The sequence below is a fragment of the Glycine max genome, chromosome 4 (assembly GCF_000004515.6).
Source record: "Glycine max cultivar Williams 82 chromosome 4, Glycine_max_v4.0, whole genome shotgun sequence".
NCBI lineage: Eukaryota > Viridiplantae > Streptophyta > Magnoliopsida > Fabales > Fabaceae > Glycine > Glycine max.
In genome coordinates this window covers 2327348-2346487 of record NC_016091.4, presented here as the reverse complement: position 1 = coordinate 2346487, position 19140 = coordinate 2327348, and the positions used below count along the sequence as shown (strand labels likewise).

Genomic DNA, 19140 nt, shown 5'->3' with positions numbered 1-19140 from the left:
TTATTTATCTGATGAAATTTTTTAATAGTCTTGTAATTCTGATGTAAAAACGCCTTAATAAATGTTTGGAGAAGTAGTGGGTGAGTTTTCTAAGTGGCAGTCCTTTTCCTTTTTCCTTTAAGACCAAAAAAAAAAAATGTTTCAATTCAAATATGTTATGGCCATTGTGGGGTGGGCGTTGGATTCGGAGGGTTTCCCATAATTCCATTGGTTAGCGAGTCAGATTAATTGTTAGGAAACAAAGGTGGGTATGAATCTCACTTATAGCTTTTCATAGCTTTCTTTAATCTCTCTTTCTCTCTCTCCCCAAGTAATGAAATTTCATTAAATCAAATCAGAGGAAGACACTGTATCAGGTGGAACATCCTCAACCCAATGGGCCTCAAAATTGAAAAGCAATTAATCTTTGCTAACTTGTCAGTCATGTTATTACTTTTGAATGAAATGCGTCAAAGTTGAGTGAAGAAATTTTGCATTGAGGACAAATTTAAGAATTTATAAATGACAAAGACTCATACACTAAAAGCATGAAGTTTTAAGTTAAATGTGGTAGTATTCAATTCACTAGTATAATTCACTTGATATTGTGTTAAGTAAGTTGACGATATTTAATTGTGTAATAAATTTGATTGTGTCGTTGTTGTTTTATTTTAAACTATTTTGTAAAATAAATTTTGAAGAACTATGTTTGAGAAGTAAACAAAAACAATTTCCCAGGGGGTCTACCAGTTGGTTTGAACAGGTACCTGAGTTGCTCTAAACCTCCTATGACCATGTTACCTGTCTTTGATTTTTAAAAAAAATCAATATATTTAAAATACTTTTTATTATAAATTGTAATTATAATATAATTATATACTAAAAATATATATTTAATATAGACTTTAATTATATAAAAATAAAAATTTGAATAATACATAATTGATTAATTTATAATAACTAACACATTCTATTCAATCAAGTCAACTATCTTGACTATGGATGATATTTTTCTGTTTGTATTGTTGTTTTTTTCTTCTTCAAGTTTTTGGTCAAAGTATCCGTTGTTGGACTGTTCTACTGGTCCAAATCTCTTGTTGGATTGTGTAATCCATTGGGCCTGATTGAAAGGCAAAAGGATCCGTGTGCTGTGTGTCTGCACCGATAGCGTTCCGAATTTTCCGCATAGGGAAAATGTTGATTCGACGATTGCCTTGGACGGCGATTTGTTTTGCCGCAGCACTTCACTTCCGTTTCGGCGCTACCAATGGACTTCCCATTAGCATTCGCAAGCAACTTCCCTCTTCTCTCTTCTCCTTCTTCTGCTCCAGCTCCCTCTGCTACCTGTAATTTCATGTTCATGCCATGCCTAGGTTCATTTCACTTTCGGTACATATTTAGTCTCTTGGCGCCACCATAAGAGGCTGAGGAGTTGTGTACCATTCCCTTCTTGTTGGGTCCACTCGTCCAAGTCCCATTAACTTGGATGTTGAACCACCTGATTCCAATACGAGTTAACATATAACTCGTACTAGACCTAAAAAGTGGAGACATTATACTTTCTTCGAGGCATGACCTTGTGGCGACAGAAACAATTATAATATTCCTTGCATCACTCACCCAATTTGAATTTCAATTTTCAACTCGTAGGGTCACCAAAAGGATACACCTCACTCGCACTCTCTGAAACCCGGTCTTTACCTCGTTGGAACACCAATCGGAAATCTCGAAGATATCACTCTGAGGTACCCAACATCTCACTCTATATTTTCCTCATTTCACTTCTGTGTTTGAGTTTATTACATTTGTTTGATTCGCGCGCACGCACCCACGCGCAGGGCTATTCGCGTGCTGAACTCGGCTGACGTCATACTCTCAGAGGACACGAGGCACTCGGGGAAGTTGCTTCATCACTATCACATCAAAACACCCCTTGTAAGCCTTATCCAATCGCAATAGCAACGTGTAATATAGTTCCTTTTCCTTTCTAATTTGCCTATTCTAATGGTCTTTTGTAGCTCTTCAGATGAGTTATCACAAGTTCAATGAATCGCAAAGGGAACAGGTTGTGCTGAGGAGGTTGAAGCAGGGTGAGATTGTGGCTCTCATAAGTGATGCTGGAATGCCAGGCATCAGTGATCCCGGTATGGAGTTGGTAAGTGCGTTTTCGCAATGCGAATTTATCATTGTCATTTGTCAACATCTCTGTATGTTTATGGGAAATGCTAGCAATACACTTTTTAAAGCAATCTTCCTCATCGACTGAAATTTATTGGAAATCACAATTGTTGCTTGGTCCAGTTTCTCAATTAATGAGTCTCTCATGATTTCATATTTTTCAATAAATTTTAATCAATAGTAGAATGTGTATTAGTAAACTAGTAAGAGTGTGTTAGAGGGCATTGCTATCACTCCTCATATTATATGTTTACCGAGTGCGTGTTTGGTGATGAGATTTTGTAATGACCCGAAAGCTTCTCAAATTTTAATGCAGGCCAAACTGTGTGTGAGTGAGAATATCCTGGTTGTTCCAATCCCTGGTCCCTGTGCTTTGGTATCAGCTCTTTCTGCCTCGGGTTTAACTACTGATGAATTTACATTTGGTAATAAGCTGGCTAAACTGAATTTTGGCATTTATGGCATTTTGGGGTCTAAGATGGCTGTTGTGATGTATGATTTTGTAGTTGGTTTTCTTCCTAAACATTCGGAATTGAGAAGAAAAAGGCTCATGGTTTCAGCTGATCAAACTACAACTCAAATATTTTATGTTGCTCCTCACAAGCTTTCTCAGTTCCTTGATGAGAGTTCTTCAATTTTTGGTGATGCAAGGTGCTAAGAGTTAACCTAAACCCCGATGCTATATAATAATGCTTACTTCCACGATAAAAGTACTATACAGTTGTCGGCCTTTTCTTCTAATCACTTATCACTATAGCTTTTGTCTCCCCTCTCAAAATTTCCAGTTGGAGAATCCTTTTTTTTTTTGCAATATATAATCATTGAGGTTCTGAACCATGATCTGTTTGTTTATTTTATCATTCAAACTTAGCATGAATTTTGATGTCTTGTGTATTAATGTTCTACAAACAACTTGCACTAACAATACCTTCTGTGAGCTTTGCATTTTTTTTATGCTGGGGGGTTCCTTTGGGAAATATTTAAGGATTTTAGAAGTGTGGCTTTTGGGAATATTGACTCAGATCAGTTGACTCGTCAATTCGATGATATTGCAGGCAATGTGTTATTGCTCGGGAAATGACTAAGTTACATGAAGAGGTAAGTTTAGCATTTAACTCTCATTATTCCGTAGGGGCGGCAATTTGGATCTGTTTATCCCATAACTTTCTAGTTCATCCATAAATAAATCCAACCAAACTCCAATTATAAAAAATAAAAAATAATGGGTTGGATAGTTTGAGTCAATACTATTATTGGATGGTTAATGAACCATCCGACATTTCTCTTAAACCACTGCGTCAATGGGAGCAACTCCAATGGGTGTGGAGAGCCAACCTTGCTTCATCCTTAAACCACATGGAATAACTCCAATGGGTACGTAGTCCAGAGAGCCAACCTTGTTTCATCGGTTTATAACTTCAAACTCGAAGTGAAACATGGAACCTTAGCAGAAAAATCACTTATCTAGAAAAGAAAGAGGAAGCTTTGAGAGGAAGAGCACAATCTAGAAAAGAAAGAGGTAGGAGAAGTGTGAGAGGATTGAGACCAGAGAGCAATTAATCAAAGAGAAATGAGGAACCTTAGCAGAAAAATCAATACAGAAAGATCACATCTAGAAAAGAAAGAGGAAGCTTCGAGAGGAAGAACACAAAACTAGAACAGATTACTTTCAATTGGTTAATTATCTTATTTCTGTTATGATTATTTTGAAGTTGTTGATTTTGCAACTACATTTCACTTAATTTGTAGTTATACGAACAAAGGGGGCCATTGGTATTTTTGACTCTGTATGTGTCCACACCAATGGAATACATAAAATAAAGTTAATCATAGATGGGGTCTTGTTATACATTTTTATTTCCATTTTGCTTGTGAAAAGAATGTCTTTTATGTTCTGATAAAAAAAATTAATTATTCATTAACTACAGTTACTTTAGTCTGCCTGAATTTGGGATTTGAAATTACTACTTTTATTATACCTGATATTGGGTTTAACTTGAAAGAATATTGAATTGAATCTTTAACAGGGGTGATGCTAAGGATGTTTGATTTTGCGTTTGTGGCTTTGAGTGTAGAAGCGGGCTTTATGAAACTTAATAGCAACCTATCAGTATGCTTTTGTTTTGTAGAATTTTGTTAATAGTTTGCTTAATCAATATGCATAATTCTTGTTCTCATATGATATTTTTATTTAACTACACCTACATCCTTTTGTAGAGTAAACATCGTGTTCTGACTAACGGCCCTTTTTCTTCTTTTTTTTGGGGTTGCACGCTCTTGAATTCTAGCGGGATGACACCTTGGAGGAAAATGCTAGTAGAGTAAAAGCCATTAAATGCATTAAGCCTGCTTTTGCAGTACCATTACACGTAGTTAGTCGAATGGATCTTGCCGGTGCTGTCTTTTGGTACATTTTAATTCCTTAACTTTCAGAAACTAAGAAGAATTCCCAACTTACAAGGCATATGCTTGCTTTATTTATATTATGATCTCATCACAAATTAATACGTGTTATATTAACATGTAATTTATTTATTTAAGTGGTATTAGATTTGATATCTTTAAATAAGATTTTGAGTTTATATTTTTGGATGAAAAAAAATATTATTAAAAGAAGAAATCCTATTAAAAGTAATAAATTAAGTTCTCCAACAGAAATTAATCATTAATAAAATAGACAAATACAACAACAACAACAACACCTTATCCCACTAGGTGGGGTCGGCTACATGGATCAACTTCTGCCATAATGTTCTATCAAGTACCATACTTCTATCCAAATCATTAAGTTCGAAATCCTTCTTGATAACTTCTCTTATAGTTTTTTTGGGTCTTCCTCTGTCTCGAATTGTTTGCCTTCTCTCCATCTGGTCTACTCTCCTCACTACAGAGTCTACCGGTCTTCTCTCTACATGCCCAAATCACCTAAGTCTATTTTCCACCATCTTCTCTACAATAGGCGCTACTCCAACCCTCTCTCTAATAGCTCCGTTTCTAATTTTATCCTGTCGAGTCTTACCACACATCCACCGCAACATCCTCATCTCCGCTACACCTACTTTAGTCTCATGTTGGCTCTTGACCGCCCAACATTCTGTTCCGTACAAAATCGCCGGTCTTACCGCAGTCCGATAAAACTTTCCCTTTAGCTTGATCGGTACCTTTGCATCACATAACACCCCTGATGCTTTTCTCCATTTCATCCATCCTGCTTGAATGCGATGATTCACATCCCCTTCAATTTCTCCATCATCCTGTATTACAGACCCAAGATATTTAAACTGTGTGACTTGAGGGATAATATGGTCTTCTATTTTCACATCTGAGTTAGATACCCTCTTACTTTTGTTGAACTTACATTCCATATACTCCGATTTGCTTCTGTTTAGGCGAAAGTCATGTGTTTCTAGAGCTCGTCTCCAAGTTTCCAACCTCTCAAAATAGACAAATATGTCACATTAATATTATAGTGATAAAAAAAAAGTTATGTTATTGATTTATATTATTACTTTGTTAAAAGTGATATTTAAGATAGTTTCTAATTAATTAATTGTGTACGGAAACTTTTATATTAGCAATACATGTCTATTATTATTATTTTCTTAACTTGTTGATATTTTTTTTATCGATAAATATTAATTTTATTAAAAATGTTAATGGGAGAAATTTGATTCATTTGAACATTTTCCTCTCCTCTTTCCTTTCCCTCTTAACTTATTAACTTTATTCATAAATGCCGTTGATTATGTTTTATAAGGAGTCACTGATTAAATGTTTCCATTTGAAATAAACATACAGACTAATACATCTAGAAGAATTATATGTACGAGGAATTTGGATGGGTAATAAAAGATATCTATATTGAAAAACGAGACAGCCAAACCAGACGGGCGGTGCTCATGTGCACTTGCGCATTGCCCTTTTCCTCCTCCAAAGCGGGCCCCACCACTCCTTATATTCTTTGGGCCTAATCCTTATTGGGTTCCTTACTTAATTTGCTACAAGACCCCATTACATAACAAAAATCCAACTCCATCATCAATTTTATTACCCTCAGATAACAACACCTCAACAACTCTTGATCCTTCACTAGTGCACTACAACTACATCCTTCTAATTCTTTTTTTGCCATGATCCTCCTTGTATTTCCTAATTACAATAATACAGCACTTGCTACTCAACATGAACCCAAGATTATTTATCCATTTTGCATGTTTGTTCTACATATTGAGGGTGAGTGAGGGATGAAACTGAAAAATTTGCTGGCCTGTGGCTAAGATTCGGCGGGGATCGAATTGCATCTTCCTAGCATTGAACTGGGTCCACTTATCACCAAAGTGGTCCATCCACTCCTGCTGCGTAGTGTAATGGGGCAGGTATTGTTTTACCTTGATCTCTATATCATGGCAGAATTTCAGAATTTGACGGTTCTGATTAGTCAGGTACTCCAGCGTCTCAGTATCCAATGCCGATCTTAGAAATGCCACCAGGTAAAACACATCCTCTTCTGGTGTCACCACCGAGCTTCGCTGGTCCCACCTACACATCACCATCGCCCAAAATCATCTTTTGAATTTTTCTATTCATCTATACTGCACACTTGAAACCATTTACTTTACTTACTACTACTCTGTTGAAATAACAATAGAACTTTTTTAAGTATTTCTAATTCGTGGTCTAATTCAAAAACATTAATAATCCATCGACTTATCAGTCAGAAACCTATGGCAAGATACATAGAATTCATTTAATTTTTTATCTTATTCTCTCTCTCTATATATAAATGCTTTGGACAAGCGTTGTCTTTCTTATATTATATACCCTCTAACAAACATGCATTTTTATTTTTATTTGTGATATCATTATCATTAATTTTTGGTATTTTTAAAATGAAAAAAAAAAAACATAACTAAGTGCAATTATTATGGTTTTTATTTGTTTATTTGTGCATATTATATTGATATTGACCTGGAAGTTGATGCATATGGCGGTGTCTATGGAACTAGGTTAGTATAAAAGGTGAGGAGTGGAGAGGAGACATCCCTACCATTCGAGGAGTGGGTCCCTATGGAAGATCTTCTGACACCAGAATCTCTCCAGTTGGATGATCATGGCCATCCATTTTGTTTGCTTCTGGTCAAGAAATAATAAACGTGGCACTTCCTAGCTGGCTTTGATGCAGATTTTCATCTGCTATGTTGGCTACAATACAACCCTCGTGTGTCTTCCATGTCTTTCCACTACATGCACCTCACTGTGCTTCTTGTTCTTTTCATATTTTTTATTTTCACTTAATTGGATTAAGCATTCTTAATTTAAGTTATCTATAGCTAATATTTTATTGAGATGTAAATTTTAATTTATAAAAATAAATTAATTCATTTTAGTTTTTTTTGTCAGTGTTTAATTAAGTGTAGACAAATTTATCAAACAGAATCTTCTTTAATTCAAGAATTATCGAGGACCTGGATTAATTAATACACACAATGAAAGTAGAAACAAACAGATTCAGCCATCTATTATTAGGATTAATGTAAACGTCTAGATTCTGTTTATTCCCTAATCCATTAATTCCGACAATAGTACTATCTGTCCATCAATCGTGGAGAATCTTCACACATTTTCATCTAGTTCCATAATTATTGGGAATATTCGTTGTAGAAAATATATATTATGTTGCAGGTTTTTCTCTTTCATATATGATCACAAAACTTCATACTCTATTTCATTACTCATTTGAACTTTTTCTTTTCTTTTCTTCTTCCCTAAACACTGACAGTCGATATGAGGCTATCAGCAGCAGACATGTGGTTTATATATGAGGAGATATGTGCATGCCTGCAAACATGCAGTGGTTTTATTCTACATATATATGACTAGGACATGGATGAATATGATAGTATAACAAATGGATATGCATGCGGAAATATATATTTATAAACTTACTTGTTTTTGTTCATAGGGTATATGAGGATAGGTCCACTTGTCTTATTTCCAAGAATGCCCTTGAACACACCCTTGTCGAAGTCCCCTATCCTTGATTTTGGAACAAAAAGGTTGAGCCACGGATGAGGTACATCCCATAAACCCTTGGATCTAAGCTTCAGCTCTGCCTTATGTACACGATCCAGAAAATCCACGTAAGGCAAGTCCGTTGTGAAAACCGATGTTGGTATAAAATTTAACTTTTTCAATAGAGCTTGTATTTCCTGCATACCATAAAAACGTACAAAGAGAAATCTAAGAAAATGTCTTTTGATGTTTAATTTCGGTTGGTATGCTTCGAATAAAAAGTATTTAAATAATGTAATAGATATAATTTATAAATATTTTAAACAGAAAATGAACTTAAAGGTTTTGACGTTTTGTAAAGAATATTAATAGAAAGACTAACTTTGTTTAACTTTAAAAACATAAGTACTTAATAACAAAAATTAAAGATTAAAAAAAAATCTCTCATACGTCATTCTAGTAGATCAAAATACAAATAACTATTTATTTAAATATATTTATAAAAGTGGAGTATATATATATATATATAAATGAAATACTCTAGTAACATATTTTATGTTTATTTTTCTATAACATCATATCACTTATTTAAACTATATTTATCTCTTTTTTCCTCTCTAGGTCTTAAATTAAATAGTTATGCATGAAAAAGGAAAGCTGCTAGCTAAGGTAGCCGGTGCTTTTGTCGGGATATGAGACCCACTATTGTGAGCAGTTATATATAGCTTTGACAAGAATTAATTAAGAGAAGTTAAAAACAAGTGAGAGAATATTCTGGTGGACTGCCGGCATTTTTAAACAGTGAAAATTAACTATTGTAAAGGTTGCATTCAATCTTGCGATTGAATCGAGATGATAGATTGCACAAGATCTTCCACATGTTTTCTTTTGTATGTTTTATTGCATTCTGTTCTACAACTAGAGACTGGTCAATGTTTGGGTACAGAGAATAATCATATACGAGGACAGCGATGAAGGAAGAACCAAGGTTTTAATTCAATAAATTATGAAATTAAATAAAATGTGATTACCTCTGGACAGCGTATATCATTTTTCTTGTTAATTGAATTGTTTGACCAATTACTTAAAGATACCATTAACAATATTAAATCAGACTTCAAACATAAAACAGACAGATACTGAATTATTAAAGTAAGCATGAATTTGTGAACGAAGAAAATCTTGACATTAATCGCATAATCATATGAGAGTATTCGTCAGAATAATTGACATATTTCTTCCGTTGATCTTCTCAAGGGTAGAACGATAAAGAGAGAAAGGACAGATGACTCAAAACTAAACGTTCAAATTTAATGTGGTAAAAACAACTGGTATTGAATAATGCTATTTTTGTTCTTTCACATTTGTCTGTTAATTTGTTATGAATATCAATGTTACTTTTTAATTGATGTTCAAATCAACGCCATTAATTTTGTCCTTTTATGTTTGCCTGTTAATTTTATATTTTGCTCCCTATAAATCCTATAGAATCTCTGAAGCATAAATGTGTTGACCAACTAACAAAAACTGGACGAAAAAGCCCGAAGACTTAATTAATTATTCTGACACATACTTATATTTCATGTCTTTTCTAGAGTTTAGAATTTGAACAACATGGACATCAAGTAGCATATTTGAGAAACAATTATTTTAAACAAATGGATGTAACCGAAAAAAAAATAAAAATACATAAAGTAAATTAAACAGGCAACATTAGCTAGCTAGGTGGAGTGATTTTGGTAAAAACTTAACTACTTAAGCCCTGTTTTATTTTTTGTTAGAATCTCGATTCTTACACGTTTCAATAAAAAAAAGCTTCAATGTATTTTTTTTTCACTCTTTCAAGAATTAATTCTATCTAACTATTTTTTTCCTATCCCTCCAACTCATTAAAAAAATTGAATCTCAACTAATCTAGAATTCAATCAAAAAATAAGTAAAATCGAATAAAAAATTATTTTTATTAAATATCAAACTTAAATAATACTGAAATAATTTAATTTTAACTTTAATATATTAATTATTTTGTCCAATCATTTTGTTTAATTCTATCTAAATTTTCTTCAACATTAAAGTAACTGTCATACAAGAGAAAAAAATATTTCAAAATAATTATCATTTTAATTTTTAAATGTAACATTAATTATTATTTTTTAATTATATCGCTTATCATATTAATTATAAATAACAAAATTTATAAATGAATTAATAATAATAAAATATTAATTTTATAAAATTATTATTAGTCTTATTTATTTATTATTTTCTTGGTGTAAAATGATAAAAAATGACAATTATAATGTGTACACGAAGTGGAGTACGCAATAAATAAGATATGAACACGTTATTAGTAAACGAAATAAGGTAACTTCACATAATTAAACTAATGAAAGTTAAATGAATATATTTTATTGTGACAGCGCACTAAGTGTATGAACAGTCAATAATATTATATATAAGTGAAGGCACTGACAAAGAAGAGAAAATGTACGTGGGATTGGGTGTGTACGTACCTCATCAACAGAATCTGCGTTTCCTTGGTCGTAATTTTTGGTAATCTCCAAGCAGTACAAAACACCTCCGTCAGCGTTGAGGGAAGTGATTTTAACTGGGTTACTAGCTGAAAAGAACGAAGACCTCCAATTATTGATCAGCCCTTCATCAACTATCACGAAACCCTCCACATAGTCGAATCTCTCCCTTGCTGCTTTCCCATGCAGAGATATCAGATACTCCTGGTCCTTACAAAACCTTGCAAAATTCGAATACAGTACTCGTATCCACCGAACCTGCACTTAAATATTTATCATATATCTAACTCTAATATAATTTTATTGGAGAAAATAATATATCTATTGAACGTGTAAACAAATTTTATCTAATCTCTCAATTATAAATAAACATGTATGAGAAGTATATGTTCCTTTTTATAGTAATTATCACTTTAAAAGTTATACCACCACGATGATGTATGATTGATTGAAAATGTAAAATTTCTTATAGTAATATTAATTTACAGTAAATAGAAATTAAACCCTAATAATATTAATTAGACGAGAATATTCTATTGTTATAGCTCATTGATATCAGTTCCCTTAATCGATAGTGATATTAGTTCGTTAAGAGAAATGAATTAAAACAGAGAATGTCCCAGGCAGGCGACACGCAAACGATAATTATTCCAGCTTTATATTGTTAGAAGAGTACCCAAACCATCCCTTCGAAAACGACCCTTTTTTTAGGTTTTGTCGCTGATGTGAAGAAAGATTTCCAAGAAAAGACGCATCGTGTGTGCCCCTCCTATCATCTCATGGAAATCATGTTCAACCGACTTTTTTTTTCCATGATGGAAAAAAAGAAATAATATTTACACTTTAAATTTTATTTACATTGAGTTGTTTCTAAAAAATAAAAATGAAGTATATGTATGCATTATGAAAACAGATAATATTATTCATTTTTATAACTTTATCTTCAATTATTACATGAAATGTTAGCATATTATGTGCGAGGTCACGAGCTAGTACGAAAAGAGAGTCATACAATTAGGAAAGAGGGAATTGGGTACTGTATATGTGTGAGTAAGAAAAAGAGACAAAGAAAGATAAAGTACGTGGGAGAGATACACACTCTGTGAGGAGCTGGTTCGAGAGCAATTCTAGCCCTTGTGATGATTCCAAATTGTCCAAGACCACCTAGAACAGCATGGAACAACTCCGAGTTACGATCTTCTGAACATGTCACCAGCTCACCCTTTCCTGTTACACACCAGTACACATTATGATATCAACGAGATTAACCACGCTAAAGATAAACGAGATTCGTTTGTACTCAGCACCATGACAAACCAGTGGGACACCTCTGTTTAATTAGTGAAAATTAACTTTTCCTCTTGGGGAACAAGAACAACTAGTTATTAGCATGCACAAGCATCATTTCTTACGGTAAAACAATCAAATTTGGCAACAATAACACCAACAAATTTAAATTATTTAAAAATGTATATAATAAACATTAATTTTCGAAAATATAAATCCATCTTTAGAATCATTTATAATGGTAGAACTCCTTTTTTTCTCTTTGAAGGTGTCAAATGTTAAACATAGTACTATTATTGTAAAAATTAACCGTGAATGCAAAAATTGTACCTTAAAAAAGTATACCAATAATGATATTTGTGATTAGTTAAAAGTGAATGCAAATTATATTATATATTAAATTACCTGTAACGACATCGAGCTCATAAACATTGGTGATCTGAGGACCGTGATTGAAGGTTTGTCCACTAATTCCAGCGTTGGATAGGGTTCCACCCACAGACAAATACAAGTAATCGGTCCAAGACATGGGAGCCAGCCCATACTCCAATGTTGCACTCAAAACATCTATCCACAACTTCCCACCCCACACGTCCACATACATTCCTTTCTCACTCACTCTAATACTACTACCATCCTCACCACTATCACTTTTTCCCATTTCAATCACCACTCCTTTCTTCTCTTTTATCATGGCTTGCCCGTTTATCGAATGCCCGTGCCCCCTCGCTGACACGGCGAACGGAGACTCGAACGCCGCCTTCACCACCCTAGCCACATCCTCCGCCGTGGCAGGGTGCACTCACTACTAGAAAATTTGGATTTTAAGTCGGTTCTTATGCCCATGTCACGACGGTTTTTAACCGTCGTTAATGCCAACGTCGTAAAATGTATGAGCTATTTTACGACGGTTATAGAAACCGTCGTTGTAAGGTTTTAATACTATGACGGTTATATATAACCGTCTTAGTATGCGTCAAATATTACAACGTTTCTTCTATAACCGTCTTAAAGTGAACAGATAATTTTGGATTATAAAGACGGTTACGATAACCGTCTTAGTAGGTGACAATCAAAATTTACATTTTAGGACGGTTTTGAGGACCGTCTTTGTATGTTATCCCAATTTACGATGGTCTTTGTGACCGTCTTAGATGACATGTCAAGACTGCATACAAAAACGTTTTATAGGAAACGTCTTTGTATGTTAAGCCAATTTACGACGGTTATGAAAACCGTTTTTATAGGTCTACATTATGTTGTCATTTTACGACGTTTTAGGGAACCGTCTTTGTATGTCTAATTTTTTTTTTTTTACTTCGTTTTATTGATGCAATTTTTTTTACATTGATCTCTGGTACCTATAAATTATATCAGACCATGCAAATTAAATAATAACATCAAATGAAATCTGAACAATAGCATCAAATGACATAATTGTAGCCAACAATTGTAGCCATGCAAATTGAATACCCTTTTTTGAATTAATGATCCTCTAATGTATCCAACATACAAAGTTGTAGCCATAATTGTTCTAATTCTTTGATGAAACCACATGAAAAATGTACTTGTACATAATACAAATCAAATTTAGCAACTGCTTTTCCTAAAAGATAAAAATGATAATGATGTCTAACAAACAAGTATTATATATATGTCAAATTGAAATTATCAAGAACATAAATGTAAATATAAAGAATAAATAATTAGATTCTTTATTCTTCTAAGTCTTTATACAAGGTGTTAGGAAGAAAAATTACGCATATGATTCATCGGAAATCTTATAAATAAAATATAGTACATAAGTTAATATAGTACATAGAACAAATATTTATAAATACAAAAATAAACATTCAACTTCAACCATTGAATTATTTATAAATATAAAAATAGTCATTTCCACTGCCTTTCTTATTTCCTATTACAATAGAAAAACAAGGAAAATTAAATAATACTGTATTCATCTTTATTTTGCATTTACTTCTTAAGTTTTCAATCAATGCAAATCAACGACACAATTTGTGTTAAAAACGGTTAAACAAAATTAAATAATATTGTATTATAGATTTGTGATTTAATTGTTCGTCACAACAATATTAAAAATGGTTAAACATAATTTCCGATGGTTTGTCAGCTTCAATGGAACCGATTGGAAAGTTACAAAACCACTTGAAGTTTTTGTCAGTTTTAATAGTATTGTGGTCTTGATTTATAGTTTTGTCTAGATAAATATGAAGAAAAATTGGGAAGCAAAATATAAACACACAAAATATGTAAGTCGCACAAAAGAAAAATGACACACAAATACATTAAATAAAAATGAGTCTTTAAAATTTACCTGAAAAATGAGGCCTGCGTGGACCACCACGGTATCCATCACGGTCACTGCCGAATCACCTCTGAATCAAACAAACACACCTTATAATTTAACAAAACCGTAAAGCACAAGAGGAGACAACAACGTTAATTAACGGACCTTGGAAGAGGTATTTGCATATCTCTTTACGGTTCTTCTCGGGAATGATCTGCACAAAAACAAATCAAATTAGGGCAAGCATAAGCTGATTCCACCATTATTACCTATGAAAGAGCTAAGAGGACCAAGTTCGTTCGGATACCATGGTTGCTACGGTGGGTGAAGCGGCAACGGAAACAAGCTCAGCTGCTGCTACCACACTATGCGCGATATAAAACCCTAATTCTGCTTTCTTCCCATTTTATAATGAACTTCTCTTAACGAGTTACGGCTTACATTTTGGGCCTATACATGGCCCGAGTTTGAGAGTTACTATTGGCAAGTACCCACGTGGTGCCTTTTGACAAAATCCCTAAAATGTCATTTTGACAACAATATAACAAAATCTTATTCAGCTGTTATATGGGAGTGAAAAATAAAACAAATTTTATAAAATCCCTAATTCAGTTGTTATATTGTGTAATATTTTTTGATTAATTTTAAATGCAAGTTATATTTTTTAAAAAGAAATAAAATAAATTTTGATATACCTCCCATTAAATTATGAAACCTTGTATATTTTCTGGTAATTTAAATAAACAAAACTATTTATTATATATATATATATATATATATATATATATATATATATATATATATATATATATTATAATGTCTTTTATATAATTATTTTTTCTCTATTTTAAATTAATCTTAATTATCTTAATTAAGACATATATATGTGTGGATAATAATTAATTTAATTATTTTTAATCAGAATATATAATTATTCAAATTATCTCAATTATTATATTTAAATAATTCTATGAATTAAAAATATAAAAAGTCTCTCTAAAATTTTCTCGCTCAATTGCATAAAATGTCCCTATAATTTTATTATAATAAAAAATTTAAAATAATCTTAATTACCTTAATTAAAACATATACTAATAATAATGACTTTAATTATTTCACATTAGAAAATATAATTATTCTAATTACCTTAATTACTATATAAGAAGTTTAAAACCATCTTAATAACGTTAACAAAAACATATACCTGAGTTACTAACAATTGATTCAATTATTTCAAATTAGAAGATGATTCTGATTACCTTAATTACTATATTAATATAATTTGGGACAGCAATCTATGTAGCATTCCATTTGAACCAGAAAATTAGATAGCCTGCTCAAAAATATAAGTGCATCATAGTACCTTGCGTATGGCAGCAGTAGTGTTGCCAGCAGCATCAAGGGCATCAGTTCTCTCACGAATACAATGGCTCATGCCTGCCATCTCAGCAATACCTCCTGCATTGTCACTGATTGGCCCATAGGCATCAATAGCCAACCCTGTCGCAATGGTGCTCAGCATCCCAAGGGCAGCCATAGCAATGCCATACATTGCAGCAAAAGTAAAACTCACAAAAATGCTGATTGCAATGGCAAAAATAGGAATAATGATAGACTTGTATCCCAGAGCAAGGCCAAAGATGACATTGGTTGCTTCTTCAAAAATAAGAAACCAATAAGCTCGTACACAAAATCATAATACAATCTTAAATTTATCTACATCTTCAGAATAGTCAGAATCAGAAATAAGAGAAAAACACTGCAGAGGTCGGGGTCCATTTTTTTTTCCAATCCTCTGCTAACCACAAACTTGTTAGCCATTTTAGCTAAAGACTGGAGAGTCCCATGGAAAAGGTTAATGTCATTATCCTACTTGTACTTAAAACACTTACTGATTCTGTGAATCATGCTCATGACTAACAGCATATATTCCATGGATGCTTCTTTAACTTCTTCCAAATTATCATCAGGCTTCACCACATATTAATCAGTGCCAAGAATGGCATGTTCAAGGCCCTGAATAAAAAGAAAGCTTAGACATTTGTAAGAATAAGACAATTGGATAAAAAAATAGCATAAAAAGAGGTCAATTTAATATCACAAAGAAGCACTTGGGCAGTGATTTTTATACCTATTGCAGCTTTCATTTCTTTGTTATGCAGATATGTTCCCTGAAATAAGACCATCATTACTGAGTTGAGACCTTTAACACATCCTACACTCCCTCTGCCTAAATTGAATTTATCGTTATAAAAAATATTGCACAGTAAACAAATTATTGATGTTGATATACATGGATGAGATATTCACTTATTCAAATAGTTTTCTTGTCAAAATTAATCATCCAAGACCCACCCCACCACAGTAGTTGAAGACATGTTCCAATTTTTTCAGAATTCAAACACATTCTTCTTTATCCCGCTCTCTCTCTTCGTGAGGTGGGTATCCTCGAACAGCCCAACGAGATAGGCCTCACCGGCTTCCTGAATAGCAGACACAACACTGAGCATAGCTTAATTCGAGAATCGTCTTAAAACTACCACAAACCCTCATTCAAGTATTAAATGTTAAAGCGAAAAATATAAAGAGGAACCACACACCTTCGAAAGTGAGGGGAAGCCCACGGCGGGAATCGCGCAGGACGTGCTGCTCGTTTAGGGATTAGGTGACTCCGACGTGGCGGCACTGCAGAGGAGGTCACGGTGGCACGTACAACAGAGGAGATCAAAGGCACAGGACGAGAGGTATGGCAACGGAGCTACGACAGCAGAGGAGCCACCGAAAACCGCCGAAATGGGTAAACCTTCTTGTGGCGCTTCCGTTCTCGAGCCTCGCAGATTCTTCGCGAGACCCATAGATCAAAATTGCGCAAAACGAAAAAAAAACAAAGCCAATGAGAATAAGAGAAACAGAAATATGTAGCGTTATGGACGTGATTCCATGAAGGGTAAAAGGGTTGAAGCTTCTCGTGGCTTCCTCTATCTGCGAGGAAGAAATAAAAAATGCAAAATTTGTGTTTGTGTATTAGTTGCCGAAGTGGCAAAGATTTTCCACATTCAAAGTCTTCGAAGACTGGGTGAAGACGGAGGAAATCGATCAACAGTGGAAAGGGACGGCTCTAGGTAGTATCGAAATGGAATCCCTAATGTAATTTCAGGGAAATAAAGCAAAGGCGGTTCTCTCAAAACCCGTCGTTGAATTTTTTCTTATAATTACAAAAATACCACCCTGGCATATTCTAAGACGGTTTTTGATAACCGCCTTAGAATTTACGTTGTAAAAAATTATTCTCAGTTTTATAATTACAAGTTTGCCACCGCACCATTTTTTAAGGCGGTTCCAAATAACCGACTTAAAAAGTGCGTCGTAAAAAAGCACTTTTCTAGTAGTGACTACCTCCGAAGGCTCCCCTCGACTCAGCCTCCCGAAATCCACCGAAGCCGCCTCCAGTTCCAACGTGTCCACGCTGAGACGACCCTGGAGTCCCACATCGAGCAGCTCCGGGACCACCGTTAATCCCACAGTTACTATTAAACGGCATATGGCGAATGTTAACAGAACAAGCTTGTTGTTGTTGACAGCCATGAATTGAACAAGATAAGAATAACTAATAATTAAAAACTACCCCACAAGCTAGAGTACGTGTGGTTTCGCTAAGGAATTAATGAAGATACATGCATGTCATGTGTGTGGCGTACGATGATGATGAGTTATTGGGTAGTGGGGGTGGTGGATGAGGGAAAGGAAGAATGTTGGGAAGCTCCAGAGAAGAGAACAAAATCTTGGAACAGCGTCGTGGGTTAACGTGAGCAGGATTTGGCTTTAAAGATTCTGTACGCAACATGCAGAAAGATGAAGATTCTTTTCTCTCACTCACTTTCTTCGATTCTTGCCAAAAAAATTCTACTTGTAACTTGTTCTTTTTTTTTAAATCTCTATGTGCAGTTTAGGAGATATATGTATGTCTATAAGATCGAAGGCATGTACAAATTGAGAAAGAAGCAAATTAATAGAAAGGAATTGATCTAGCCAGTAAGATAGAGGAGCGGATTGCGTCTCTCTCAAAAGAAAGAAGAAAGGGTTTGGCATGAAAATTAGAAGCAAATTCGTGGTTTGGCATGAAAAAAGGGTTGGTGGCTGGGGTGATGAATTGTAATGAATGAGCTAGTCACTACTGTGTGTCTAGGATGTAAGATACAGGCTCTCAAATTTATAGGACAGGGAGAGAACCACGAAAAACTACTAAGGCTCAAGCTCAGAGTAAAGGCACGTGGATCTTCACGTGACTGGACCGAGGAGACACGTGCCTCATTGTGGAAACAGCACATCTCTTGGTCCATTGTTTTTAAGTCTTGAGCTAAATTTCTCTAGTTATAATAGCATCTGAAAGGTAATTGTACAGGTCAAGTACACCGCGGTAGACAGTAATTAGAGGCAAAATTTTAGACTACAACCACATTTTTAAGTTGTATGGATAGAACAAAGAGAAAGATAGAAGAGAGAGAAATTGATAGATTTGATAAAGTTTGTAATGAAAAATAAATAAAGAGACGGATAGGAGGAGAAAGGATAAACTTTATTATTAACACTTGGTGTCTATTTATTACTACTCAGAAAAATAAGGTAATAAAAGAGACTATATAAATTACCTCTTTTTTTTGTGAATTAGATTATTATGCACGTGGTGTTAAATAATTTTATATTTTGATTTAATTATAAATTATCATAATAAATTTATTAATTTTTATAATAATTATCTTAAAATTTATATCGATAATTTATCACTAAATGATAATACGACCGTTAAACTCAAATTTTAAATTTATTTTTTAATGTAAAAAA

At 33.7% G+C, this 19140-nt stretch overlaps 2 protein-coding genes across 11 annotated transcripts; one reads left to right on the top strand and one right to left on the bottom strand.

Annotated features, from left to right (window-relative positions):
• Window positions 1–1090: 1090 nt before the first annotated feature.
• On the top strand, window positions 1091–8040 carry LOC100791110 (ribosomal RNA small subunit methyltransferase I). Of its 4 annotated transcripts, none has more exons than XM_014774434.3 (7): window positions 1091–1724; window positions 1818–1914; window positions 2006–2134; window positions 2474–2582; window positions 2664–2808; window positions 3213–3255; window positions 4446–4621. In XM_014774434.3, the coding sequence occupies exons 3-7, from the start codon at window positions 2006–2008 to the stop codon at window positions 4581–4583; spliced, it is 564 nt and encodes a 187-aa protein (XP_014629920.1). In that variant the 5' UTR covers window positions 1091–1724; window positions 1818–1914; the 3' UTR covers window positions 4584–4621. The 4 variants fall into 4 exon arrangements, with proteins under 4 accessions (XP_014629920.1, XP_014629921.1, XP_014629919.1 ...); XM_014774435.3 differs by lacking the exon at window positions 1091–1724 and adding an exon at window positions 7164–8040 and having other exon boundaries at window positions 1816–1914; window positions 1998–2134; window positions 4446–4564; XM_014774433.3 differs by lacking the exon at window positions 1091–1724 and having other exon boundaries at window positions 1816–1914; window positions 1998–2134.
• On the bottom strand, window positions 5880–18492 carry LOC100790584 (cytokinin dehydrogenase 5). Of its 7 annotated transcripts, none has more exons than XM_041014766.1 (12): window positions 16899–17828; window positions 16609–16781; window positions 16430–16469; window positions 16191–16314; window positions 15662–15954; window positions 14606–14815; window positions 14464–14512; window positions 12393–14386; window positions 11800–11927; window positions 10683–10958; window positions 8104–8366; window positions 5881–6696 (listed from the first exon to the last, which is right to left on the bottom strand). In XM_041014766.1, exons 8-12 carry the CDS (start codon window positions 12679–12681, stop codon window positions 6378–6380), a joined length of 1275 nt encoding a protein of 424 aa, XP_040870700.1. In that variant the 5' UTR covers window positions 12682–14386; window positions 14464–14512; window positions 14606–14815; window positions 15662–15954; window positions 16191–16314; window positions 16430–16469; window positions 16609–16781; window positions 16899–17828; the 3' UTR covers window positions 5881–6377. The 7 variants fall into 7 exon arrangements, with proteins under 7 accessions (XP_025983940.1, XP_006577980.1, XP_040870700.1 ...); XM_041014767.1 differs by having other exon boundaries at window positions 16654–16781; XM_041014765.1 differs by having other exon boundaries at window positions 16430–16781.
• Window positions 18493–19140: the final 648 nt, after the last annotated feature.